The following is a 25,499-nucleotide window of genomic DNA, read 5'->3' as shown; positions in this document are numbered from 1 at the left end:
TGGGTTGTCGTGGGGGCGGGGCTACATCGCGGATGTGGGCGGAGCTGTGGTGAGGGGCGGGGTTAGCAGTTAATGTGGGCGGGGTTATCAGCTTGTGTGGGCGTGGCTTGGTCAGGGGCGTGTCCCGTGTTCGGGTGGTCCCATCCTGGGCTGGGTGAGACTGGGGGTGACTGGGGCGGGGCTGGGGTGGCAGGGGCGTGGCCTGTGCCCATGGGGTCCCATCCCACCCCTGCAGGCTCTGTCTGGACGTGCCAGGCAGTGCTGGGTATGGCTGGGGTGTGGTCGGGGCAGTGCTGGGTGTGGATCTGGGTGTGGCCGGAGCGTGTCCCGTGTCCATGGACCCTGTCCCACCCCCCCAGGCTCCAGCTGGACATGCCGAGCGGTGCTGGGGGACGGGCACCAGCGCACCGTGCGCAGGGTCGCCTGGTCCCCCTGTGGCTCCTACCTAGCTTCTGCCAGCTTCGATGGCACCACCTGTGTCTGGAAGCGGCAGGAGGATGGATTTGAGGTGAGACCACCCCCTTAGAATCCCCCCAGCCCCCCTGGGGCCCTCCAACCCGTCCCAGCCTTTACTGTCCCCCTGCAGTGCGTGGCCACCCTCGAGGGGCACGAGAATGAGGTGAAGTCAGTGGCCTGGGCACCCTCGGGGTCCCTGTTGGCCACGTGCAGCCGAGACAAGAGTGTCTGGGTGTGGGAAGGTGAGGAGGGGCTAGGGGGGGTTGGGAAGGACTGGGGGGAGGTGTTCAGGGGCTCAGCCAGACTCCCCTGACCACTCTGTCCCCCCACAGTGGATGAGGAGGAGGAATATGAGTGTGTGAGTGTCCTCAATGCCCACACCCAGGACGTGAAACATGTGGTGTGGCACCCGAGCCAGGAGGTGAGAGGGGGGACCTCCCAGAGTCCCCCCCGGTCCCATCCTGTCTCCCCCCGCCCCCTTCCAACCCCTCCTGTGGTCCCATCCAGAGTGATTTAGGGTCACTTTGCCCCCCGACCTGCCTCCCCAGCTCCTGGCCTCTGCCAGCTACGATGACACGGTGCGTCTGTACCGGGAGGAGGAGGACGACTGGGTGTGCTGTGCCACCCTGGAGGGACACGACTCCACCGTCTGGGCCGTGGCCTTTGACAAGGAGGGGGAGCGTCTGGCGTCTGTCAGCGACGACAGGACCCTCCGGGTGTGGCGCCGGTACCACCCCGGGAACCAGGAAGGTGAGGGGAGCTGGGGGGGAGAGCTGTGGGGAGGGGAAAGGGGGAGAGAAAAGAGGAAGAGGGGAAAGGGAGGAGAAAGAGGGGAAAAGAGAGGGGAAAGGAGAGGAGAAGAGGTAAAGGAGGAAAAGAAAGAGGGTCAAAAGAGAGAAGGAGAGGAAGAGGGAAGGCAGAGGGAAAAGAGGGAGAGGGAAGGGAGAAAGCATAAGGAAAGGGAAACGAGGGAAAGGGGAGGAGAGGGAAAGGGAAGGAAGAGGGAGAAGGAAAGGAGAGGGAGAGGGAAAAGAGAGGCAAAGAGAAAAAGGGGAGGGAAAGGGTGCTGAGCTCTCTCACCTCCCTCCAGGCGTGGCCTGCAGTGGCACCGATCCCACCTGGAAGTGTGTGTGCACCCTCTCAGGGTATCACAGCAGGACCATCTACGACGTGTCCTGGTGAGGGGCAGGTATTGGGGGCACCCCAAAACAGGGCCCTGTCCCCTCCTGGTGACACCCACGACCCCTCCAGGTGCCACCTCATTAGGGCCCTGTCCCTTCCAGATGCCACCTCCCCAGATCCCATCCCCTCTGTGTGTCCCCCAGGTGCCACCTGACAGGTGCCCTGGCCACAGCCTGTGGTGACGACGCCATCCGGGTGTTCGAGGAGAGCCCCACGTCGGAGGAGGCCCAGCCCACCTTCAGCCTCACCGCCCACGTGCCCCGGGCACACTCCCAGGACGTCAACGGGGTGGCCTGGAACCCCAAGGAGCCAGGACTCCTGGCGTCCTGCAGCGATGACGGGGACATCGCCTTCTGGAAGTACCAGCGCCCTGAGGGCTGCTGAGAGGGACAGACCCCCTTGTGTGTCCCCCCGAGCCCACCCTGGCCTGCTCCTCAGCTGTGGGAGGCCAGGACAGCTGTGCCGGACTCTGGTTGGATCCAGGATCTGGAGCAGGACTTTCTCCCCTCTCTTCCCCCCCCCCCAATAAATCCATGAGCTCCTGGCCTCTGGATCTTCCTTCCACAAGTGGTTTGGGACTTACAGTTCTTGGGTTGATGGTTGGATTTGATCCTAAAGTCTCTTCCAACCTTCAGGATTCTATGATCACACACCTGGGATCTTCCTTTCACACTCCTGGAACCCTCAGAGTGACACAAGAGGGTGTGGGTGCTCCCTGGACATGGATGAGGTGGCACGAGGGGACAGGACCACCCAAGGGGAAGCACTGAGGTGTTGGGATCATCATAGTTTTCCCAGAAATGTCCTAATTAGTGCTGCTAATGAGCTTGTTGAGCCTCAGGGTGAAGGCAGAGCTCAGTGAGTCTGGAGTCACACTTTTTCCCCCCCTCCTCACCCCATCAGCACAGAGTCAGGTCCCAAGATTTATTGCAGTTGCTGTCATGCAGCTCCTGCCTAGAAAACACTGTACAAAGCATCCACACTTTAAAAAACCAAAGGAAAACACGTGGAAAACACATGGAAACAACACAAAGGGAGGGGACACGAGTGCTGTGGAGGTTGGGGGTGGGGGGCTGAGCTCTGGGGGGGCTCCTCTGGCCTGGGATCAGTCAGAGTCGCTGTCGCTTTCCGCCTCCTTCACGTCTACACTGAACTTGTACTCCTGGTCACAGCCCATGTAGGCGTCACTCATGAAGTACAATGTGTAGTTGTGAGTCCCCGTGGCTGGAGCCACGAAATCCAGCTTGACCTGGGTGGGGAGGGGGAAGTGTTGGGATGGCAGCAGGGACAGCAGGGAAGGGTCCTGTGCCACCCCCGGTGCCACCCCCTACTCACCTTGGCCTTCTGCTGCAGCGTCAGGCGCTTGATGGAGATGAGGCTGTTGGACTTGGAGTCTCCGATCACCACCCACCAGCCCTCCTCACGTTTCTGAGGGGGAGGGAGGAGCAAACAGGTGAGATCTGGGGACAATTCCCCCCCTCCCTAACCTGCCACCCCGGTGTCACCATACCTGAGGGAACAGGGGTGCAATGACAGGCCCTGTGACCTCCTCCTCACGCTCCAGCTGCACCAGCACCACCACGGGCCCTCCACTGCAGGAACAGAAACACAGAATCGTGGAATGGTTGGGGTTGGAGGGACCTTAAATTCCACCCAGCTGGAGGGACCCCAAGGCCACCCACCTGCGGATGCTGTCCTTGTCCACCACCTCGTAGGACAGCTCGATGTTGGGGTAGCGGTTGCAGAACCGGGCGACATCGGCGATCTGGGCATCTGAGAGCTGCAGCAGCGCATTTCTGTCCTCGTCCTCCATCTCCATGATGTCAAACACGCTCTCCACACCCTGCAAGGAGGGATTTTTTCAGCCTGGAGCTTCCCGGCACTCCGAGGGCAGGATCCTGGTGCTCCTCCCACCAGGATTTACCTTGTCCGTGCAGCGCTTGATGTGCTCTGAGGTGAAGTGAGGCAGCTGCTTGAGGTAGGAGTCCTTGGACCACATGGCCTGGGTGACCATCTGGGCCAGCTCCATGGCGGCCAGAGCTGGGCTCAGCCACCCATTGCTGGACAGCACGTCCACGCAGGCCTGGATCAGCCGGATCGCCTGGACATGGGGGACAGAAACGGGTTAAGGGGTGGAGACAGTGACACGGGGAGTTGGGTTGGTGTGCCCAGGGTTTGGTAGCGGAGGGGCTACAGGGTTGGATTCAGTGAGAAACTGCCAGAAGTTTGCCCCATGTCCAGCAGAGCCAATTCCAGCAGACCCAGGACAGACCCACCACTGGCCAAAGCTGAGCCCAGCAGGAATGACAGTTACACCTCTGGGATAACACGTTTAAGGAAAAAGTTATGGCACAGATGGAACTGGGTGCAGGGAGGAGCAGAGTGAGAACATGTGAGAGGAGCAGCCCTGCAGAGCAGGAGGAGCAACATGCTATGAACTGACTGTGACCCCCATTCCCATCTCTGGAGGTAGGAGGGAGAGCCTGGGAAGGAGGGAGGGGAAAGTGTTTTTTGAAGACTTATTTAACTTTTCATTATCCTGCTCTGATTTGGTTGGTAATAAATTCAATTCCTATCCCCAGTTCGAGTCTGTTTTGCCCATGGAGGTGATTAATGAGGGATCTCTCCCTGTCCTTATCACAACTCATGGACCTTTCCCTATATTTTCTCTCCCCTGTCCAGTTGTGGAGGGCAGTGACAGAGTGGTTTTGGTGGGTCCCCCAGCCCCACCTTGCTGAGGATTTCCTCGGTGTCCGACTGCAGCTCCGCACTCAGCTGCATCCGGGACAGGTGGGCCTGGAGCAGCAGGTTGGTCTTGACGTGGGGATCATTGAATTTGGGGTTGGTCAACTTGTGGGGGACCTTTTGGGACAGCTGTGGGAAGAAATGATTAACCCATCAATGCTTTACCCTGAAAACATGGACAATTCCATCCCTGGGGTGATGCAGAGAAACCACCTTTTGGAATCACAGCATTAATTAGGATGGGAAAGAGCTCTGAGATCACAGAATTGCAGAATTAATTAGGTTGGAAGAGACCTTCAAGGTCACTGAGTCCAACCTGTGACCAATCCCCACCTTGTCACCCAGCCCAGAGCTCTGAGCACCATGTCCAGTCGTTCAGAAATTGCCCCCCTGAGCCTCACCTGGCGCAGCAGGTTGTCCTCGTGGTGCCGGATGGGGATGTTCTCGTACTCAGCGGCATTGGAGATGATCTCAATGAGCCCTCTCACCTTGGTCTTGGCATTAAGGGACATGCTGAAGAGCTCTGGGGAAGGGAGGAGTGGAGACAGCATGAAAACACTGATTTTTTTCAGAGAAAAGAGGCAAAAGGATGGAGTTTTACACACCCACAGCACCTTCTCTGTCACCTGTGGCACTGGATCAGGGACGGAGGGCAGGTGTGGTGCCTGTCCCTGGGGAGCCCTCACCTATGGTGGTGTAGTTGATGTAGTAGTAGGCAGCAATCATGCCCAGGTTCAGAGGAGCCACATCCATCTCATCTTCGATGCTGATGCACTTGGACTGCTCCAGGTCGCTCAGGGTCTGCTCCACCAGCTCGGAGAGGTGATCTGAAAGGTGCCTGTGGGACACACCTGTGGGTACAGCAGAGCTCAGAGACTTTCCAGGAAGGGCAAAAAAAGCTACAGAGCCCACAGGCAGAGGGTCCCTGATACCCTCAGCCCTCTCTGCCCACCTTGCAGGTTGTAGTAGTTGGGGTTCTGGGTCATCCTGCGGTACAGGAAGGTCCATGTGAGATAATCCACCGCATCCTGCTTGTTCTCGATGGTCTTGGTGACGATCTCGGCGTTGAAGTGGTCGTGCATGCAGTGATCCAGGTGGGATTCCACTGGCAGGGGCTCGTACAGGAACTTCTTGAAGAAATCCTACAGCCAGGGCAGGAGGGAAGGGGTAAATAAACCTCCAAAATCCCAGAGCGACTCCCAGGTCGCAGCGCTATTGGGAGGGTTTGGGTCATCTCCACGGCTCTGAGTGAGGGTTATCCATCAGCTGGGAGAGAAACATCTGCCTCCACACCCTAGGAAGATATTTGAAGACCAGGAACGTGCTCCAGCCCTCACCCACCTTCTTGGACCCCTGGCACATGATGACACAACGGCCCTCGTCGTCCTGCAGCGGGCGGTTGGCGTGGCCCACCATCTGCAGCACATCGTAGATGGGGTAATCCACATACCTGGGCAAGGACAGAGGGTGAGCAGAGCTCCAAGGAGAGCTCCCAGGGATCCCCCTGGGCAGGAATGAGGCCCTGTGGGATTGGGGGGGCCCCACTCACGCATGGATCTTGCCGTTGTAGTACTGGGTGTCCATGATGATCACCAGGTGGGCCGCAATGTTCATGCCCCAGCACAGGCTGCGGGAGGCCACCATCACCTGGACTGCGCCTGGAAGGGGAACAGGAAGGGTGCTCAGCAATTCTGCAGGGCACTGGAATTGGGGGGGGGAGAGATCTGTGGGGTTCTGTGCTCCCCAGAGGGGTCTGGGAATACAGGGAGGTGCAGGAAAGGTGGGGGGTGATGTTTAAGATGGCAGATTTTTGGATGTGAGAGGTAGAGGATCACAGAATCATTGAATGGTTAGGGTTGGAAGGGACCTTAAAGATCTTCCTGTTCCACCCCCTGCCATGGGCAGGGACATCTTCCACTATCCCAGGTTGCTCCAAGCCCAATTGCAAAACCTGGCCCTATTGAACACGTAATCCAGGATCCGCAGTCTCTCATGACACACAGCTGCTCTGGGAATTCCATTCCAGCCCCTACCCACCCTCACAGGGAAGAATTCCTTCCTACTATCCCACCTAACCCTGCCCTCTGTCAGTGGGAAGCCATTCTTCCTTGTCCTGTCCCTCCAGGCCATTGTCCAAAGTCCCTCTCCAGCTCCTGGAGCCCCTTTAATCTCTGGAAGGGGCTCTCAGGTCTCTGTTAGAAGTGCCACAAAGCTTGGACAAGGTGTCATCTCCAGTCCCAAGACTTTGGGCACTGTTGAGCTCCATGGAAAAGGGTTCCAGGCCCTGTCCCCACCCTTACCAGAGCTGAAGAGCTGCTCCACCACACGTCGTTCCATGGCCGTGAGCCCCTCGTGCAGGTACCCAACCCCGTTCACCAGTGTCTCCTTCAGGGTGTTGTCGTTCAGCTTGTCCAGGTACGGCACCAGGTCCTTCTCTGCGCAGTGCAGGAACCTGCCCGGGAACCATAGAATGGTTTGGGTTAGAAAAATCCAGTAAGATCATCGAGTCCAACTGTTCCCCCAGTGCTGCCCAGGCCACCACTGACCATGTTCACAAGTGCCATGAGGGATGGGGACTTCACCCCTGTGCCAGGGCTGGACAGCCCTTTCCATGAAGGAATTTCCCAATATCCAACCTGACCTTCCCCTGGCACAGCTTGAGGCCCTTTCCCCTTGTCCTGTCCCTTGTTCCCTGGGAGCAGAGCCCGACCCCCCCAGCTCCCCCTCCTGTCAGGGAGTTGCAGAGAGTGAGAAGGTCCCCCTTGAGCCTCCTTTTCTCCAGGTAGAGCCCCCCCAGCTCCCTCAACCGCTTCCCCAGCTCCGTCCTCTTCCCTGGACACGCTCCAGCCCCTCGCTGGGGTTCAAGTCCCCCTGTGATGTCCCCCCAGGTGCCCCATGTCCCCCCTCAAGTGCCCCACGTCCCCCTCCAGGTGCCCCATGTTCCCCCCAGCCCTGTGTCCCCACCTCTGGCGCTGCACATCTGAGGCACAGGTGGTGAGGATGTTGATGGCCGTGAGCCGGGTCTGTTTGCGGGACGGCACGAAGACAATGACGGGTTTTTTGGGCGAGTGCTTCATGACAGCGTGGTACACAGGCTTGGCCATGGACAGCAGCCGCGTCTGCGTGTGGCTGATGTTGAAGCCCTGCCCAGGGAGAGTCACCAAACCAGTTACGTTTTCTTTAAAAATATAGATATTGTATTATAATCACATTATAATCACATAATCACACTATAACCACATTATAAAATATATTAATAGTCTTGTGCCAGCTGCCTTAATTACCTGTATCAGTGATTAGTTAATGTGGACTAGGAGACATCTTAGATTTGGGAACAAGGGTTGTGTGTCAGAGCAAAGAAGGCAATAATAATTGCAATAATATATAACAATGCAATATAATAAAATAATAACTTATATTTTTATTAATTAATTAATTTATAAACCCCAATCATTATAAATCCCTTTCACTCTAATCTATCCCAAAAGGATTACTAACAAGAATCAATGAAACAAGAATTAACAATAACAGGAACTAACAACAATCCCAAGGGATTATTAACAACAACAAGAATTAACAACAATCCCAAGGCACCATCCCCCTCCGGGGCAGGAGGCACACAGGTGCCATTCCCAGCCCTACCTGGATGTGCAGCTCCAGGGGCACGGGGCGCACGTTAGGGTGGAAGTTGAAGGTGGAGGTGGCACTGCAGCCCAGCCAGTGGGCCACGTCCTTGGCGTTGGACAGGGACGAGCTGAGGGCCACGATGCGGATCGGCCGCTCGATCTGAGAGGAGATGTAGCGCATCCGGGAGCAGATCACCTCCAGCACGGGCTGTGGGGACACACCTTGGAGTGGGAATGGGGACACGGAGAGCTCCCTGCTGGGGGATAGGTGGGAGATTCCAGGGGATGCCCCTCCTGAGCTTCCCAAGGGATACCGCTCTCCTATGCCAGCCCATGGGAGAATTCCCAGCTGGGGAAGTTGAGCTGAGACTGGATACAGGATCAATCCACCCCATTCCTAGCAGGAAAAGCTGATCCAGACTGGACACAGCACCAGTCCATCCACCATGAGGGACATCCCCCAAGGAGAAGCACTTTCTCCCCTCCCCAGCTCACCCCATTTTCCCCCCCAATCAGGTGCACTTCATCCACGATGAACAGGTTCACGTTCTGGACATTCTTCCTCTGCTTCCAGCGGCGGGACAGGATGTCCCACTTCTCCGGGGTGCTGATGATGATGTTCCCTTTTCCCAGCAGCTTCAGGTCGGTGCTGGTTTCCCCCGTCAGCAGAACCACCTTCTTGTTGAGGCGCTCCTGGAACTTCTCATACCAGTCCATGAAAACCTGCCAACGAATGAGAAAGATGCTGCTGTTACCCTCAAATTCCTACCAAATTCCTGATGCAGGCTGGCAGTGGGATAGTGCCTCTGCTCCCTCAGGGAGGACACAATAATCAGATAACTCTGGAGTTATCCCAAGGGTTGTGACAGCAAAGAAGGGATGAGGAAAATGAAACAGGGGATGAGGATGGAAATCAAAGCTGAGATAAAGCCCCAGGTATTCCCAGGATGTTGGACCCACCTGCTCTGCCAGGGCCTCCATGGGAGTGATGTACACACAGCGTCCCTCAGAATTCTGGAGCAACATCCTCAGGATGGCAAACTCGGCACAGATGGTTTTCCCACTCCCCGTGGGGGCTCCCACAAACACGTTGTCGTCGCTGTTGTAAACCGTGTTGAACACTGGGGACACAGGGACAACCAGCTCAGTGAAAATCCCCATGGATTTCTGAGAATGGGATGGGAAAACATGGTCTGGATCCAGCCTACACAAGAGGAGCTCCAGAAAAGGCTGTTTAGGGAGTTTTAGCCTAGGATTCACTGAGCAAAACAGGTTCTCATCTGTGACAGGAGCTCCCAAGTGGGAATTCCCCACTCCAGGCAGGGAAACTCCAAGAGGGAAGAGGGAAGCTCCCAACTTCATCCCTGCAAGCAGCAGAGCTGGAAAAGTTTGGGCACAGCATCCAGGAGGAAATCTGCTGCTTCAGGAATGTGCCAAAGATCCTCTGGAGGAAGATTTTGAGACATCAAACCTCGCAGGCTCCAGGAGGTTGAGGGAGACATCATTTGGTATGAAATTCCTGACTTCACACAGATAAATCCCACAAAAACAAGGCTGGATGGGGCTGGGGGGGCAGCTTGAAGGAAGTGAAACACCCACCCTGGGTCTGGATGGGGTTGAAGAAGGGGAACTTGTCCTGGTAGAGGCTCTCGAAGGCGCTGTTCCGCAGGGCTGACACGGGCAGGGGCTGCAGGTCCAGCAGCTCCGTGGGGGGGGGATACTTCTCTGGGAGGATCAGGTGCCGGAAGGAAACGGGCAGCTGGGTCTCACAGGCTGTCACACACACAAAACCACATTTTCACCTTCAAAACCACTCCCATGGCTCCATCTCTACACACAAAAACATATTTTCAGCTCCAAAACCCCTTCCACGGCTCCCTCCCTACCCGCACAAACATCTTCCCCTCCAAACCCACTCCCACGGCTCCACCCCTGCGCTCCCGCTGTCAAGGGGTCCTCCAGTTCTGTTGTCACTTGGATTCCAGGAGGTTTTTCCTCCAGAAAAGCACTCAGAGGGAGGATTATCCAACCCCTGAGGCCCTTGGGGGAAGCACTGGGGTGCTCTGGGGTGAGGGGACTCACAGAGCCAGCGATCGGAGACCACCCGGATGAAGTACTGGGGGGGCAGTGGCTCAAACACAGGCACAAAGAAGGTCACCAGGTGCTCGTCCTGGGCATACTTGGATTTCAGCAGGAAGTACTCATGGTGCAGAATCACCTCACTGTCCACATCCTCCACCAGGATCCAGAAGGCCTCGGATGAGCCGTGGACCTGAGCAGGGACAGATCTCACCTTCAGGGTACAGCCCAGAGCCCCCAGTTCCAGACAACCAGCAGCTGTCCCACAGCAACCCAGACCCAAAAATGCCCTTTTTCCAGCAAACAGGGTATTTACCCTGATGATTTTCACAAACAAGTCCCCAAAAATGCCCTTTTTTAAACCAGAGTATTTTCCCTCATGATTTTCACAACTCAGTCCCAAAATTCCCCCTTTTCCTTGCCATCCTGATGATGTTTGGAGGCAGAACTCACCTTCTCATCCCACTGGAAGTCAGGCGCGATGGTGAGCTCCACTTTGAGGGTGGAGCGGGTGATGGGCTGTAAATGCACGGACAGCTCCAGTTTGGGGAACAGATGAACATATTTGTGGATTGTTTTGCCCATTTTGGGCATCCTGATCAGTTCTCCTGCAAGAAAAAGGGGACACCGTGACCACAGCTCCCAAACTGAGGATTCCAAGCAATCCCAGCAGCTGGAAGGCACCAGGATGAAGCCTCTGCCCTCCTCCTGCTGTACCAAGACCCTCACCAGGAACAAGCCCCCCAGTCTCTGCATCAAAACATGGAATCATGGAATGGTTTGGGTTAAAACCCATCCACTTCAACCCTCTGTCAGGGGCAGAGACACCTTCCACTAGATCAAGTTGCTCCAACCTAGCCTTGGAACACTTCCAGGGATTCAGGGACAGCCACAACCCCTCTGGACAAGCTGTGTCAGTGTCCCACGCCCCTTCCCAAAGGAGGGGTGGGAACAGGCAGCCCCTTCCCGTGCCTCAGTACCGATTTCGTTGTGGTTCAAGTCGTAGAGTCGCTCAAAGGGGAAATTCTTCTTCTCAATTTTTTTCACCACCTCCTCAGGCAGCTTCTTGAACTGGCGCAGAGGACACATGGATTGCCACCTGCAGGGACACACGGATCAGACACGGGAACCCTGGGAAGCCTGGAAGCAGGACCTCCCCGGACCTCCTCACTCACATGCGCTTGTCGATCATCTTGCAGAGGTTCAGGGTCTTGTCTGTGAGCTGGGCCCAGCCCCGGTTGAGGACGATCTCAAAGATGGCTCTCATGAGCCTCCCGGCCGACTGTGGGCATGGAGCAGCTCTGGGTCAGCATATCCCACCCTTCCCTCCTTCCCACCCCAGTTCCTGACCAGCTAAAACTCATGGAATTGTTTGGGCTGGAAGGGACCTTAAAGCCCATCCAGTCTCTCCCCCTGCCATGTACGGTATGTATTACTTTGCATAGCATCCTCCACCACATTAGACATAACATGCATGTAGGAAAATCTGACATAGGCAGGGACACCTTCCACTATCCCAGGTTGCTCCAAGTCCCGTCCAACCCAGCCTTGAACACTTCCAGGGATCCAGGGGCAGCCCCTTAATTATTGTGATTCCAAACCAGAGACTCCCATGAAGATCTCATTCCCATCCTGACAGGAATTACACCTTCCCACCGCTCCCAGCTCTGATTTCCAGAGGCATTTTTGAGCATAAACTCAATGTCTGAGGTGGAAAGAGTTGTGGGATTAGACAGATCCTAAGGGAACATGCTCGCTCCTCACCTGGGTCACATACACCATGTCAGCCATGAGGGCGAACCCCTCCAGCTTCAGCTGGGAGATAAAGGCCTGCAGGAGCACGTTGATCTGGGAAGGACAAGGAGAGGCTCTCAAGATACATCCCGGGAAAGCTGCTTTTCCTGGTGCCATATTTCCCAGGAAAGCTGCTTTTCCTGGTACCAGTGGATTGGGATGGACACGGCAGGACAGCAGTGACCAATGGGACTGGCTGTCCCCAGCCAGGGACATGGAGCACCTGCGGCTCTTTGAGCATTCCAGACACATCCAGGATGTCCCACAGAGGGAAGGGAGCAGAATTCCTTGCCCAGGGGGGAATTTGCTATCCCAGCTCTCTCCCAAGGATCCTGCTCCCCTCTAGACAGGCAGAGAAGCCCCTCCAGGGCTCACCTTGGCACTGGGCTCCTCAATGCTCTCCTTCACCGGGATGGGAACTCGCTCCAGCAGCTTCTGCAGCTCCAGCTTCTCCTCCTACAGGAAAACAAGGCAGGAGGGATGAGATGATCCCTCAGGAAAAGCTCTGCTTTGTTCCTGCAGCACCAGGATCTGTGTCACCCAGAACAGGCAGATTTTTCATATTTTCCCCACTTTTCTCTGCCTTGTCTGGACACTTTTCCTGCCTTCACAAAGCTGGGAGGGGGTTGTTCCAGTGGAAAAGGGTCTGGAGGTCTTTTGAGGTCCTTCCAAGCAAACACTCCCTAGAGGAGAGCTCAAGCCATGACTCGGGAAGGGGGGGAACAGGAGAATTGCAACTCCTGAAGAAATTAAACTCACCAATTCCAGATCCCCCTTACTAAATAAAAGTCTGACAAGATTAGAAATGAATTCTAGAGAAATAATTCCTAAGGTTTTTATCCTGTTTCCTGGGAAACAGGTTCATGTCTGTTTTGCTCATCAGTCTTTTCCTCTCCTAGGAGCTTCTGAAGATTCCAATTTCCAGCTTGGAATCACTTGGAAAGAAGAAGTGGAAGATCAATAATACTTCCAAGTATTAAAAATATTTTATATTCTATATATTCTATATTCTGGGTCTCTCATTGCTCCTCTTATTCATAGGAATCTTTTCCTCACAATCATGTCTTTCCTTATTTCTTTAACCTGCTCCCTCACAGGGTGATGCTTCCAAGAAAGGCCTCAGAGAAAAAACAAACATGTTCCTTCCCTGAGCTTTTCCAGCCAGATTTTGGCATTAAAAATGGTTGTGAAATTAGGGATGCACATCCTGAAACTGGGGATGCGCTTCCTGAAGTCAGGAACGCACATCCTACAAACAGAAACTGGGATGACAGAGGATGAGAGAACTCTATCAGAAAAGACCTGGATAGAAAACACTGTGGAAAACACTAGGAAAATATGGATCAGCTATTGCAAATATACATTGCATCCTAGTTCTTTGGGCAAAAAAAAGCAGGATTGATCCCATATCCTTCCATCTTTCTCCCTGACCGCTCTGGGACCCTCATCTTCTTTTGCTTCTGGCTCTCCTGTAGTTTTGTTGTTGTTGTTTGGCTCCGTACCTCCCTCACGGTGATGTTCCGGAATTCCGAGGACAGGGAGAAGACCCGGAAGAGCTCAATCTCGCTCAGGGTGGGTTTCAGGAGCTGGTTGTAGGTCTGCACGGTCTCGTTGGTGATGTAGTAGTGGCTGGCAATGCGGCCCAGCTCTGTCACCTGGGGGGACAAGGCTCAGATTCCAACTGCTCCTGGCACAGGCTGGATGAGAACAGGGCTGCAGCAGGGAAAATGGCTACAGGAAAAACTCCTAGGCTGCAAACATCCCAGGAAAGCTGCTTTTCTTGATTCCTGATTTCCCAGGAAAGCTGTTTTTCCTGGTGCCTAATTCCCCTTTCTTGTCTCACTCTCTCTGAAGCAATGGAAATGCAACAGGAATGGGAATCTGCCCAGGAGGCAGCAGCAAGCACAAAGCAGGTTTGAGGGCCAGGTGTTATCCCAGGTGTTATCCCAGGACCAAGTGTTATCCTGTGCCACTTCCCTGGAACCACAGACATGCCCAGCAGCATTCCTTGAGATGCGTGTTTAACTGTATCCCTTCTCCCAGCCAAGGGATGCTCTGTTGGCTCCCAGTACCTTCCCCAGGGGCTGCCTCACCTGGAAATTCCCAGTTTTCTTGTCGTACTTCACCAGGTTGTTCTTGTCCAGCATCAGGGCCGCGGTGTGCACCAGATCCAGGCGCCGCTGGTCCAGGAGCGGATCTGCCTTCAGGTCGTCGTGGGAGATTCCATAGAGGGTTGGGGAGCGCAGCATCCGGATGTACAGGTAGGTATAGCCCAGCCAGTTCACTGCATCCTGAGGGAACACCAACACCATCCCATGAACACAGCCCTTGGAAATCACAGGTGATGTTCCAGCTCAGAGCCAGGTGCTCCAGATCTGACACAGAGCCTGATCCCAGCTCAATCCCACTGGATCACACTGAACCAGAGCATGGAAGCCCAGCAGGACCACCCACAGCTCCTCTCCTGCACCAGAAAAATATTAATGAATTAAAATCCAAAAAAACACCCATCTTCCACGTGCAGGTTTTTCCCTGAGTGTCCTTTTCCACATGGAAAACTTCACTCTCAGTGACGGAAGCATCCAGTCTGCACCTGATTCCCCACCCAGTAATTACCATGGCTCCAAATCTCTTATCTCCTCCCAGTTCCCACTGGGTGCCAACCAAGGGCACAAATCCCTGAGGAAAGCAGAGATTCCCACTCGCCTTGGCATTCTGGACGTTCCCAAGGACGGTCTCTGCGTTCAGCATGTCCGGGAGCTTTGACACCATCTGGCTCTCGATGGGGAGCTGTTGGTTGAGCAGGGACAAGTAATACTGGAGCTCGCCATGGGATGTGATAAGAATTCCCTCTCCTTTGGTGTCGTACTGGGGTCTCCCAGCACGTCCCAGCATCTGAAAATGGGAAAATGAGGTCAGCAAAACATCAAAGCTTTGGAATTCCATTGTTTTGGTTGGAAAACACCTCCAAGATCATCAAATTCAACCATCAAACAAGGAATTTCTCCTTGATGCCATGTCCTGGGGCTTTTCTGCCAGGTTGCTCAGCCTGCTGCTACTTCCAGCTGGCAGGAGACACATGGAAATAGCTCAGATGTGTCTGGGCAAGGAATTATGGAGGAATTATTTGTCCAGAACACAGGGACTGTCTGACAGGAAAGAATAGGGAGCAACTGCACGGAGAAGACACAAACAGAGATTTTAAATGTGGGATCTGAGGAAGGGAAAATCCTGCCCCGGGGTCGTGGTGGTTTCTTTGTTCCCAGAAGTTCACCTGGAGGATGTCCAGGGCTCCCAGCTCGGTCCAGCGCCCCTTCTCCGGGCTGTACACCTGAGTCCCCTTGATGATGACGGTGTGGGCAGGAAGGTTTACCCCCCAGGCCAGGGTGGCTGTGGAGACCAGCACCTGCAGGGAAAAACAGGGATCAAAGCCAGGCACAAACCTCTTCCCAAGGAAAACATGGATCTAAATGCTGGGCCCAACTCCAGACAAGCACAAAAGGGATAAAGACTGGGAAATGGGACTGTCTTCACAGCTGAGCATGGAAGGAGAGGTGAACAGAGGGATCTTTACCCAAATTTTCTGAGAAACAAAAAAAAATCCTTCCATTTATCCCATGGCCAGGAAATTTTGGATGAGGTTTTGCCAAAGTGGCATTTGAGGAGGAACCAGCTCTGGGACAGAGCTCTGGCTGAAATCACCTGAAATTCCTGCCCTCTCCCCTCCTGGCCACATGTTTTTACCTATTTTATTCCTAATCTTCAGGAAAATCAGCCAGGCCAACGGGATAAATCCCTGCCCTCTCTTCTCCTGACCAAATGCTTTAAGTCTCTATTTGGATCCTATTCTTCAGGAAAGTCAAGGCTGCCTCCAGCAGCAGAGTGGGATGGGGTTGGCTACCCTTGATCCTCAGGATTTTGCCCCAAAAAGGCCATTGGAAAACAAAGACTGTGTTTTTTGTGAAGAGCCTGCCCTGGCTAAAGCTGTGACTCCTCCTGGAAGTGCTCCTGGCTCACCTGGATGTGCTTGTCAGCAAACAGATCCTCCACCAGCGTCCGGTCCACGCGGGTCATCCCGGCATGGTGGATGGCAAAGCCGTAGGGTAGGAGATCCTTCAGCTCCAGATTCTGTGGCATAAACACAACCAGCTCTGGGGTTTCTACCCAGGGAGAAAACAAGGTGGAGCATCCCAGGGAAAAGGCTGTGAATCTGCACCAAACTAGTAGGATGTTTATCATGGAATCATGGAAAAGCCTTCTAAGATCATCGAGTCCAACCATTCCCCCAGGACTACCAAGGCCACCCCTAACCCATGTCCCCAAGTGCCACATCCCCACGGATGTTAAATCCCCCCAGGGATGGGGGCTCCACCCCTGTGCCAGGGCTGAATGGCCTGTTCCATGAAGGAATTTCCCCAGTATCCAATCCAGTCTATCCAATCTCACCTTGCACTGCTCAGCTTCCGTCCTCAGAACTTCGGTGGAGGCTGAGCCCTCCCGCAGGAAGAGGCCCAGGGTGTCCTTCTCCAGGCACATGTCCCTGATGGCCCTGGCTGTCTTCCCAGTCTCCTTCCTGGAGTGCACAAACACCAGGACCTGTCAAACAAGCAGATGAGACATCACTGAGCAAGGAATCACTGTGGCAGCTCCTGAAAAAGATGCCCAACCCAACCTGTTCCTGGTGCTCAGGGTAAGGAGAGACCTGGAATTAATCCAGATGTGGCTGCACATCGAGCTCCTGATTTAATAGGGCAGCACACCAAAATTCCCTCATCCTAAAAGGACTATCCCTACATTAATCAGAGCTGGCACAGAGAAAACTGTGTTCCTTCTCCCCTCATGGACCTCCCCTCTACTGCAGCTTCTCCAGAGCAACAGGAGCTCAAAGGGGATTAAGTGTGTCAGGAATGAAGTCTCCAACCTGGTTCTTCCCAGCATGCTCCATAATCTTCTCATAAACAATCTCATTCATGATCTGGAAGCGTTTGATGGCTTTCTTCTCTGTGATGCCAACATAGGTCTGCTCCAGGGGCACTGGGCGGAAGCTGTGGGGGAAAAAAAAACCAACCCATCAAAGAGAAAATGAGAGAAAAAACCCTCCCACAAAGGTCAAAAGGTATCCAAAGGCATCCTGCTTTTTGGGCAGCTCAACTCCTTTGTGCCTTGATGTACTCAGAGCTCTGATGGCTCTAGCTGAGCCATAAGGACCAACCACAATCTCTCCTGATTCCTGGAATCCATTTGCTACTCAGGGAGCAAAGAGGGTGTTCTGGGAACTACAATCATCCTAGTTTAGGCTTCCTTCCAGCAGCTCCTGCTGCCCACAGGGGTGGCAGAGCTTCTCTGCCTTCTCCCAGCACCTTCCTGCAGGGATGACCATGCAGGAACATGATTTGGGGGATGTATTTAACTGCTCTAGACCCAAAAATGCTTTTAATGACCCATCAAAGAGCAACTAAACATGTGCTGAAGGTCTGGTAAGGCCCTGTCACCATCTGACAGATGGACACTCTATGCTGCTGAAGGAGGGAGGTGTAAGTCCAGCTGGAAAAGCTTTCCAAGGTACCTGTTATCAAAGTAGAACAAGCCTTTGGCTGGGTCCACCCTCAGGAACGTGGCCACGTCCTCGTAGTTGGGCAGGGTGGCACTGAGGCCAACCAGCCTCACATCCTCCTGGGTCATCTCGATGTTCCGGATGGCTCTGGCCACCAGGGACTCCAGGACGGGGCCGCGGTCGTCATGCAGGAGGTGGATCTCATCCTGCACAGAGGGAATGGGAACAGGGTTATCCCTGCTCCAAACTGCCTCTTTCATTGAATTGTGGAATGGTTTGGGTTGGAAGGACCTTAAAGCCATCCAGTCCCACCCCCTGCCATGGGCAGGGATACCTTCCACTATCCCAGGTTGCTCCAAGCCCCATCCAATCCAGCCTTGGACACTTCCAGGGATGGGGCAGCCACAGCTGCTCTGGGAATTCCATTCCAGCCCCTCCTCACCCTCCCAGGGAAGGAATGTCCCATCTAACCCTGCCCTCTGTCAGGGGGAAGCCATTCCCCCTTGTCCTGACCCTCCAGGCCCTTTCGAAAACCCCTTCCCCATCTTTCTTAGAAGCCCTCTTTAAGCAGGGAATTATACTTTCAAACCTTTCATCCCAAAAACCTACAAGTGGAGCAACTTGTTGATTCCCAGGCTTGGAAACTTGGGACACCTCCAGGGATGGGCAATCCACAACCTCTCTGGAAAACCTGATCCATTTTTGGGGTGATTCCTTGGCTTTTGTGGACTGGAGCAGCTCAGCGCAGGGCTCAAAGCCTGAGTGTCTCCAGAACCAAGAGACACCTTCACACACGTTCAGGAACCACAGAGACGGAGGACACAGCGCTCCCCACCCCCCTCCTCCTCCCTGCCGGGGCTTTGGAGGCCCTAGTGCCGCTCACCAGTATGACCAGTCGCACCAGCTGGGTGTAGGTCCTCTCCCCTCCCTTGCGGGTGATGATGTCCCACTTCTCGGGGGTGCACACGATGATCTGGGTCGCGCTGATCTCCTCCTTGCACAGCTGGTGGTCCCCGGTCAGCTCAGCCACGTTGATCCCATATGTGGCCAAGCGCTGGGAGGAAACCACAGGGCAAACATGGACAGCCTCTTCCATGAAGGATTTCACTATATCCAATCTAAACCTCCCCTGGCATAGCTTGAGGCCGTTTCCCCTTGTCCTGTCCCTCGTTCCCTGAGAGCAGAGTCTGACTTCCCCCAGCTCCCCCTTCCTGTCAGGGAGTTGCAGAGAGCGAGAAGGTCCCCCCTGAGCCTCCTCTTCTCCAGGCTGAGCCCCCACAGCTCCCTCAGCTGCTCCTGGTGCTCCGGACCCTTTCCCAGCTCCGTCCCCTTCCCTGCACACGCTTCAGCTCCTCAATGTTTTGTCATGAGGAGCCCAAAACTGCTCCCCAAATTCAAAGTGCCTCCCAGCACAGGACACCTATCCACCCTCACCTATGTTCCCACATGGGCAGGACCAAACCTGTCCTCACCTTCCCAAAGCTTCCCACCATCTCCTGCACCAAGGACCTCATGGGAGCAATGTAGATGATCTTGAAATCATCCACGTTGATGGTCCCGTCCATGTTGATGTGCTTCCCGATCTCCCTCAACATGCACATGAGCGCCACGTTCGTCTTCCCAGCACCCTGGAAGGCAAGATCACCAAATCCCATCAGATCCCTGGCTTCTTCAGGGGAAAGGGTCTCCCAAAGTCATTATCCTTGTGGGTTCCCCTCACACAGGCCCTGAATCCTGGGATCTCACCGTGGGAGCACAGAGCAGCAGGTTCTCATCCGACTCCAGCGCTGCACGGTACAGTTTGCTCTGGATACGGTTCAGGGTCTTAAACCCCTCAAATCCAGCCTGGGCGTATTTGGGCAACTTTTCCACAGAAACCAATTGCTGAAAAGTGGGGAGAAAAATGGGAAAACACTGAGTTCAGCCTTTGTTACAATCTCAGAGGCTGCAGGGCAGATGTGGGATCTTGAGGACAGCCTGGTGAGCAGCAGCAGGGATGTCTTATTTCCAGATGGGAGGAAAATCCCTGTGCCCTGGGATCATGGAGCAGGTTAAGGAAGGATCAAACAGGGCTCATTAGCAGGCACATGCACTTCAACCAGGCTAAGTTATATCTGACTACACATCAGAAGATCAAACCCCCGCTGTGCTCCTGTGGTGGGACAGATCAGACCACATTGGTGCTTCCAGCACGGATCAAAAGAGGGGATTTATCCCAATTAATCACACAGCTCCAGCCCACACGTGAAGGAGAGAGAAAAAGCAGAGCTGAGGGCTCAGCAGAGCAGCTGGGCGGGGCAGAGCAGCCCCAAAACGGAAACCACTGCACAGGATGAACAGTCCACAAGTGGGAAACCAGAAATCAGGAAGTGTCTTCAGACACGTGGAAAAGAAGGGTCTGCAGGGAATGTGAGAGAGAGGAACAGCCACATCAAAGCTGCTGAGTCACAGGAAGTGTCTGTCACGGCATCAGCAACAGCTCAGGGACTCACACAATGGTTTGGGTCGGGAGGGAACTTAAAGGTCATCCTGTTCCAAACCCTGCCATGGGCAGGGACACCTTCCACTATCCCAAGTTGCTCCAACCTGACCTTGGACACTTTCAGGGATGGGGCATACACAGCCTCTCTGGGAATTCCATCCCAGGCCCTCACTCCCTCACAGGGAGGAATTCCTTCCCAATATCCCACCCAAATCTCCCTTTTTCCAGTAGGAAGCCATTCCTCCTTGTTCTGTCCCTCCATCCCTTATCCAGAGCCCCTCTCCAGCTCTCTGGGAGCCCCTTTAGGCACTGGAAGGGCTCCAAGGTGTCCCTCAGTACTAAGTAAGTGAGAACAGACAGGTCACCAACCTCTTCAGCCCCAAAAGGCTTTGGTTTCAGGGCAGGCACATGAACCTCCTCGTAGCCCTTGCGCTGCCGGCGGAAGGATCCATCCGGGAGCTGGCATCGCTTGTTGGCCATGAAGTGACTGCCCTGGGCAAACACCAGATCCTCCAAATCCAGCACTTGTCGTGGAGCCAGTGCCTGGAGACAGATGGGAAAGGGGTACAGGTTAGGGAACAACATTCTCCTGGTGTTTTCACCCTGGGATGAAAGGAAAAGCTACTGCATCCAGCTGGAAAGTGCCTCTGGAGCACATCAGGGCTTGTTCATGGTATCTTCATGCTCATGTTACTGCAAATACCCTTTTTGCTCTGACTGAGCATGTTTCAGGAAGACTGGGAACAGATCCAAGGGTTTTACCTCTCCTCCTTGGTCCAGATCCATGGTCTCCAGGTCCGTGTCCATGCGGGACTGCCGCACACGCTCCCGGCGGGACCGTTCTTCCTGTGGGGAGAGACCAGGAGTCAGCCCTGGGAACAGCCTGAGCCTCCTCCGTGGGCTGCAAGGAGCTCCTGTCACACCCTGCAGGTCCTGTGCCCCCATTCCCTTTGGGCATAGGCATCCACAGAACCAGGAAAAACCATTTGTGGCAGGAAAAACCAGTGCCCTCAAGGCCAGGACATAAATGTGACACCTGGGAGAGCAGAAGAAGGGAAGCAGGGAGGGAAAATGCAGCCAGCAGCACTTCCCAATCCCAGAGACACCAAATACACAACATAACCAGGGAGTTTCCAGCCACAAACCAGAAATGTAGTATTAATCCCATAAAACAACCCCCAAATCAGTTCTGGAAGAGCAAAGGCCAAGCAGGGGTCATCCTGCACAGCAATAATCAGGTTCAGTGTTCCATTCCAGCCCCAGAGAAGCAGAGGTGACAACGACAGGGGTTGAGCCTCATATGGGGGAGGCCAGAGGTGAAAGAGGACACTTGAAGACAGTTCATAAATGTGCAAGTTGCTGACATGACCCTTTTCCTGGGAAAGCAGAGCCCTGCGTACCTCAAAAATAAGAAGTGGTGAAAAGATTGTCCTTTCTGAGCAGCATTTCCCACGGACTGGGGGTTCCAGCTTGGTCAGCAGCTCCTCTCTCCCACCCAAACCAACCCAGACAGTCCACAGCCAATCCCCCATCCTGCCCCAGCTTCCCCCCAGCTCACCCGGATCAGATCCTCCTTCTCTGTTTCGTGCAGCTGGTACAGGAACTTGGAGAGCTCGGGATCTGCCTCCATCTTGCCCATGATCCTTTCCTTCTCAGCTTCACTCTGGGCACTGGCCAGCAAAGTGCAGTACAGGACTGGGGGGGACAGGAGTGAGGGTGAGCCAAACAAGGGACTAACACGGGTCCAACCTTCCCAAGGCAACAGTTCAAAAGCCTTGGATTGTGGTGGAATCATGTCAGAAGAGCAGGAAGTGGAGGGGGAGATGAAGGTGGAGGTGTGAAGAAGGAGTTGACAGTGAGAGTGAAGGTGGAAGTGAAGGTAGCGGAGAAGGTGGAAGGGAAGGGGAGGTAGAGGTGAGGGTGGAAGGGAAGAGGAAGGTGATGGCAGAGGGTGATGGTGGAGGTGTGAAGGTGAAGGTGAAGGAGGTGAAGGAAGTGAAGGCAGAGGTGGAGGTGATGGAGGTGAAGACGAAGGTCACTCACTCATCATCCGGTGCTGCCGCAGGACCTTGATGAAGTCAAAGGTGTTGAAGCCCAGGAGCAGAACCAGCTGGTTCTCACATTCCCGGTCATCACTGGCAGTCTGGGAGAAGAGATACGGAATGACCAGTAATCTCTGTGCCCGCAGGCCCTGGATCCCTGTCTTCCATGAAACTGAAGGCACGAGCAGCTCAACAGCAGCAGCAAACAAGGCCAGGTTTGAGCAACTGAGCCTGAAATAACAATCTCACCTTCCCTCTAATTCCCTTTTTTCCCACCAGGCCATGATGCCCAAAACACATCAGCAACAGAATTAGGAGGGAAATGGACACCACGGATGCTGATCTCCCAGCAAACACCAACACAAACCCAACCATCTCCCCCTCAAGAGATCCCTGTGAACTAAGACTAAGCCCAGCCTAATCCAGTCTTGTCCACAACTCAATCTAATGTGAAGAAACCTAAATTTTTGGGGCAAATTCCTGCCTTCCAGGCAGATAGACACTTCAAGGTCGCTGTGATCCCATAGATCAGGTGTCCACTGACCTTCAGGATCTCCAGCACCTCATCTGCCTTCTTCTGGGACACGATGGCATCATCGTAGAAGCGGCTGAGCTGCCGCTGGAGCCAGAAGGCATCGATGTCTCTGGGGTGCAGATCCTTCTTCTTGGAGCTCATCAGCTCCCCCGATGCCACGAGCTTGGGAAAAGCCCCAAAAAACATTATTTCCCTGCGGCCTTGGTGTGGTGGAGCCAGAGTTTGGGGTGTCAGAGGGATGTTCATTCTTGAACACCCGTTTTGGCTGCACTCAGAGAACTCCAAGGCTCCTTTCCACCCCCAAAACCCAACAGGATCACCAATCCTGCTCCAGATGATCCCAAGCCCACGTTCCATGTGACTCACGTTGGCTGAGAGGGTGCAACGCACGACAGCCTCGTCCCCTTCCATGTCATCGTCCGACGCCTCGTCACGGACTTCCCCGTAAATGTCCTCATCCCCTTCCTGTAGAAAGCAGGAATCTGGTAAGTGGCTCTTCCAAACATCAAAGAGCAGCTTTTCATTGGCAAGAATGACTCATCTGGCAGCTCATTCCCAAGGGGAACAGCCTGACTTGTGCTTTTAGCGGGAACGTGGCGCTGCAGCTCAGGTGAAGCTCCACGTGGTATTTCTACTCTAAACAGGATCTGCCAGTGACTCCTCCAACAATCCCCTATTTATCCCTCTTTTCTCTCAGCCCTTTCCAAAACCAATCCTGGAGAGTGTTTCTGTGCAACACCTCCACCCAGCGCATCCAAATCCCTCTTTTCCATCTGTCAAGCTTCCCCACGAGATCTAAATGTCACCATCTGTCTCCCATCACGCTGAGTCATGGTAAGCCTTGGATTAGTAGGATAAGCCACAAATCCTCCCCAGGCTGGGAAGTGGCATCTAAAATAATCCAGGTTCTGCCCATAAGAGACGTCCCAGCCTGAGCCAACGTCCCCTTTCTGAATGGGACAGAGGGAAATGGGACAAATGTGGTCCCTGCGGAGCCACCTCCAGCCTCATCTCCTACCTCCTCATCAGACTCAAACTGCACGTTCACCCCGTAGGTCTCATCGATGTTGTCGTCTGCAGGGAAGAGGGGAGGGAATTCAGCAGGAAATCTGGGCCACACATGCAAAACTTCCAGACCCATATCCCACCCACATCCACACCTCAGAAACACCAAAATAACGCGGTTTGGGGGCCTGGAAACCACCCCAAAGCATTTCCCTGTGTGCCAACAGCACCAGCCACCCCTCTGCCCGGCCCCACCGCCGGAGAGGCCCCATACCCATGTTCTGGATCTCCTTGTCCCCCCCATAGTCGGTGATTTTCTTGCCCAGGTTCACCAGGACGTGGTACCGCGTGTCATCCGTCTGGCCCAGCAGGAGGTCGATCTCCTTCCGACGCTCCTTGTCCCGCAGCTTCTCGTTCTTCAGCACAGCCAGGACCTCATCAGCTGCCCCACAAAGGATGTCCCGGGGCTGGGAAAGGGGTGACAAGCAAGGAATTCAATATGGAAAAAGTCTTGAATCTTTCTGGGCCCCCCAAGTACCAAAGAACCACTTCACCACAATGAAATCACCATTGGAACATCCCCAAGCCCCAAAGCAGCACCAACAGAGGAAAAAAAAGGGAAGGACAACTTTTCTTGATGCCCAGAGAAGCTGTGGATGCCCCTGGATCCCTGGAAGTGTCCAAGGCCAGGTTGGACAGGCCTTGGAGCAACCTGGCCTAGCAGGTGTCCCTGCCCATGGAACTGGATGGTCTTTAAGGTCCCTGCCGAGGCAAACCACTCCATCTGCTAGTTTAGACTGCATATTGGGAAGAAATATTGGATGTCCCCGGGTCCCTGGAAGTGTTCCAGGCCAGGCTGGATGGGACTTGGTCTATGGAAGGTGTCCCTGCCCATGGCAGGGGGTGGAATGGGATGATCTTGTCCCTCCAACCCAAACCATTCCATATCTCCATGAACCCATGGGATGACAGGGATAGATTAACCAATCCAAGGGCTGGATCTCTCTAACCCAGGCTGTGATCCCAGCCTCACCTGGTCCCCCAGGGCTGCCTGGATGAAGCTCAGCAGGACCTCGTAGGTCTCACGGGTCTCCTTGGTCTTGGGTTTGTAGATGATCCCAACCATCTCATCGATGCCCTCGGACAGCAGAGTGTAGCCCTTCATCTTGTTGATGTCGTGCCTGTCCTCGTCCCTCTTCCTCCTCCTGTGGACAGGAGCCGGAGCGGGACATGGAGTCAGAGCCACAAAGTACCACAAGGCTCCTTAATTTCAAAAATAAAGGGGTAAAACTGATTGATTTTAATTTCTCCCCTTTGATTTTCAGTTCCTAACACAGAGCAAGTGACTCCAAGTGGAGAAAACGATGTGTTTCTGATATGCACGTTGGTGGGGTTTGGTCTCCAGCCCTGTGCTCGCATCACCACAAGGTTTTCCACCTCCAAATATTCCCAACACTGGAGAAGAGAAGGGTCCAGGGAGACCTTGGAGCCCTTTCCAGTGCCCAAAGAGGCTCTAGGAGAGGGACTTTGGACAAGGGATGGAGGGACAGAACAAGGGGGAATGGCTTCCCACTGGAAAAGGGGAGATTTGAGTGGGATATGGGGAAGAAATTCCTCCCTGTGAGGGTGGGGAGGGGCTGGGATGCAATTCCCAGAGAGGTTGTGGCTGCCTCTGGATCTCTGGCCATGCCCAAGACCAGGCTGGACCCTGCTCTGGTGTCAGGCCAGGGGTCTTTAAGGTCCCTCCCACCCCAAACCTTTCTGTGACCCCCCAAAATGCTGTTTGGGGACAGGAATTCCCATTCCAGGCCCAGCTCCCACTCACTTGGCTCTTCTCTCCTCCTGCATCTGGGGTTTGGTCCTCTGGGCCTTGTCTCCCATGCGGGTCCCCTCGAGCTTCCCCACCAGTGACAGCACCTCCCCTGTAGGCTCGTCCCGGCGCGTGCGATCGATCAGGGACCGGTCGGCTTGGAGCACCAGGTTGGAGTTCTGGGGGATG

The 25,499-nt window shown here is 54.4% G+C and overlaps 2 protein-coding genes across 2 annotated transcripts; one reads left to right on the top strand and one right to left on the bottom strand.

Moving 5' to 3' along the window:
• Positions 1–210: 210 nt before the first annotated feature.
• CIAO1 (cytosolic iron-sulfur assembly component 1) lies at positions 211–2,184 on the top strand. Its single transcript, XM_029964968.1, has 7 exons — positions 211–265; positions 360–508; positions 587–698; positions 789–877; positions 1,005–1,206; positions 1,547–1,634; positions 1,782–2,184. The coding sequence occupies exons 1-7, from the start codon at positions 211–213 to the stop codon at positions 2,020–2,022; spliced, it is 936 nt and encodes a 311-aa protein (XP_029820828.1). The 3' UTR covers positions 2,023–2,184.
• Positions 2,185–2,548: 364 nt separating this feature from the next.
• SNRNP200 (small nuclear ribonucleoprotein U5 subunit 200) lies at positions 2,549–25,484 on the bottom strand. Its single transcript, XM_029964964.1, has 44 exons — positions 25,326–25,484; positions 24,534–24,705; positions 23,775–23,967; positions 23,514–23,569; positions 22,862–22,960; positions 22,505–22,657; positions 21,962–22,061; positions 21,477–21,613; positions 20,681–20,764; positions 20,288–20,461; positions 19,183–19,320; positions 18,909–19,064; positions 18,320–18,490; positions 17,449–17,642; positions 16,804–16,927; positions 16,329–16,478; positions 15,900–16,010; positions 15,157–15,288; positions 14,589–14,777; positions 13,976–14,173; positions 13,385–13,537; positions 12,258–12,338; positions 11,853–11,936; positions 11,264–11,370; positions 11,069–11,187; positions 10,542–10,696; positions 10,092–10,281; positions 9,609–9,782; positions 8,970–9,130; positions 8,505–8,732; positions 8,026–8,217; positions 7,348–7,526; positions 6,684–6,835; positions 5,933–6,041; positions 5,725–5,833; positions 5,336–5,525; positions 5,070–5,234; positions 4,785–4,906; positions 4,369–4,512; positions 3,563–3,739; positions 3,321–3,481; positions 3,149–3,230; positions 2,974–3,066; positions 2,549–2,887 (listed from the first exon to the last, which is right to left on the bottom strand). Exons 1-44 carry the CDS (start codon positions 25,379–25,381, stop codon positions 2,744–2,746), a joined length of 6,258 nt encoding a protein of 2,085 aa, XP_029820824.1. The 5' UTR covers positions 25,382–25,484; the 3' UTR covers positions 2,549–2,743.
• Positions 25,485–25,499: the final 15 nt, after the last annotated feature.

The sequence above is a fragment of the Manacus vitellinus genome, unplaced genomic scaffold, assembly GCF_001715985.3.
Source record: "Manacus vitellinus isolate BGI_N305 unplaced genomic scaffold, ASM171598v3 scaffold_87_pilon, whole genome shotgun sequence".
In the NCBI taxonomy this organism is placed as follows: domain Eukaryota; kingdom Metazoa; phylum Chordata; class Aves; order Passeriformes; family Pipridae; genus Manacus; species Manacus vitellinus.
This window is presented reverse-complemented; position numbering and strand designations above follow the sequence as displayed.

Coding starts and splice junctions, on each gene's coding strand:
- SNRNP200 (XM_029964964.1), bottom strand. CDS start 25,381: ATGGGAGACAAGGCCCAGAGGACCAAACCCCAGATGCAGGAGGAGAGA. Junction 19,065..19,182: donor TGCTGCTCTGTGCTCCCACG/GTGAGATCCCAG, acceptor CTTGCCTTCCAG/GGTGCTGGGAAGACGAACGT. Junction 17,643..18,319: donor TGGTGCGACTGGTCATACTG/GTGAGCGGCACT, acceptor CCCTCTGTGCAG/GATGAGATCCACCTCCTGCA.
- CIAO1 (XM_029964968.1), top strand. CDS start 211: ATGGGGTCCCATCCCACCCCTGCAGGCTCTGTCTGGACGTGCCAGGCA. Junction 699..788: donor GAGTGTCTGGGTGTGGGAAG/GTGAGGAGGGGC, acceptor GTCCCCCCACAG/TGGATGAGGAGGAGGAATAT. Junction 878..1,004: donor TGTGGCACCCGAGCCAGGAG/GTGAGAGGGGGG, acceptor CTGCCTCCCCAG/CTCCTGGCCTCTGCCAGCTA.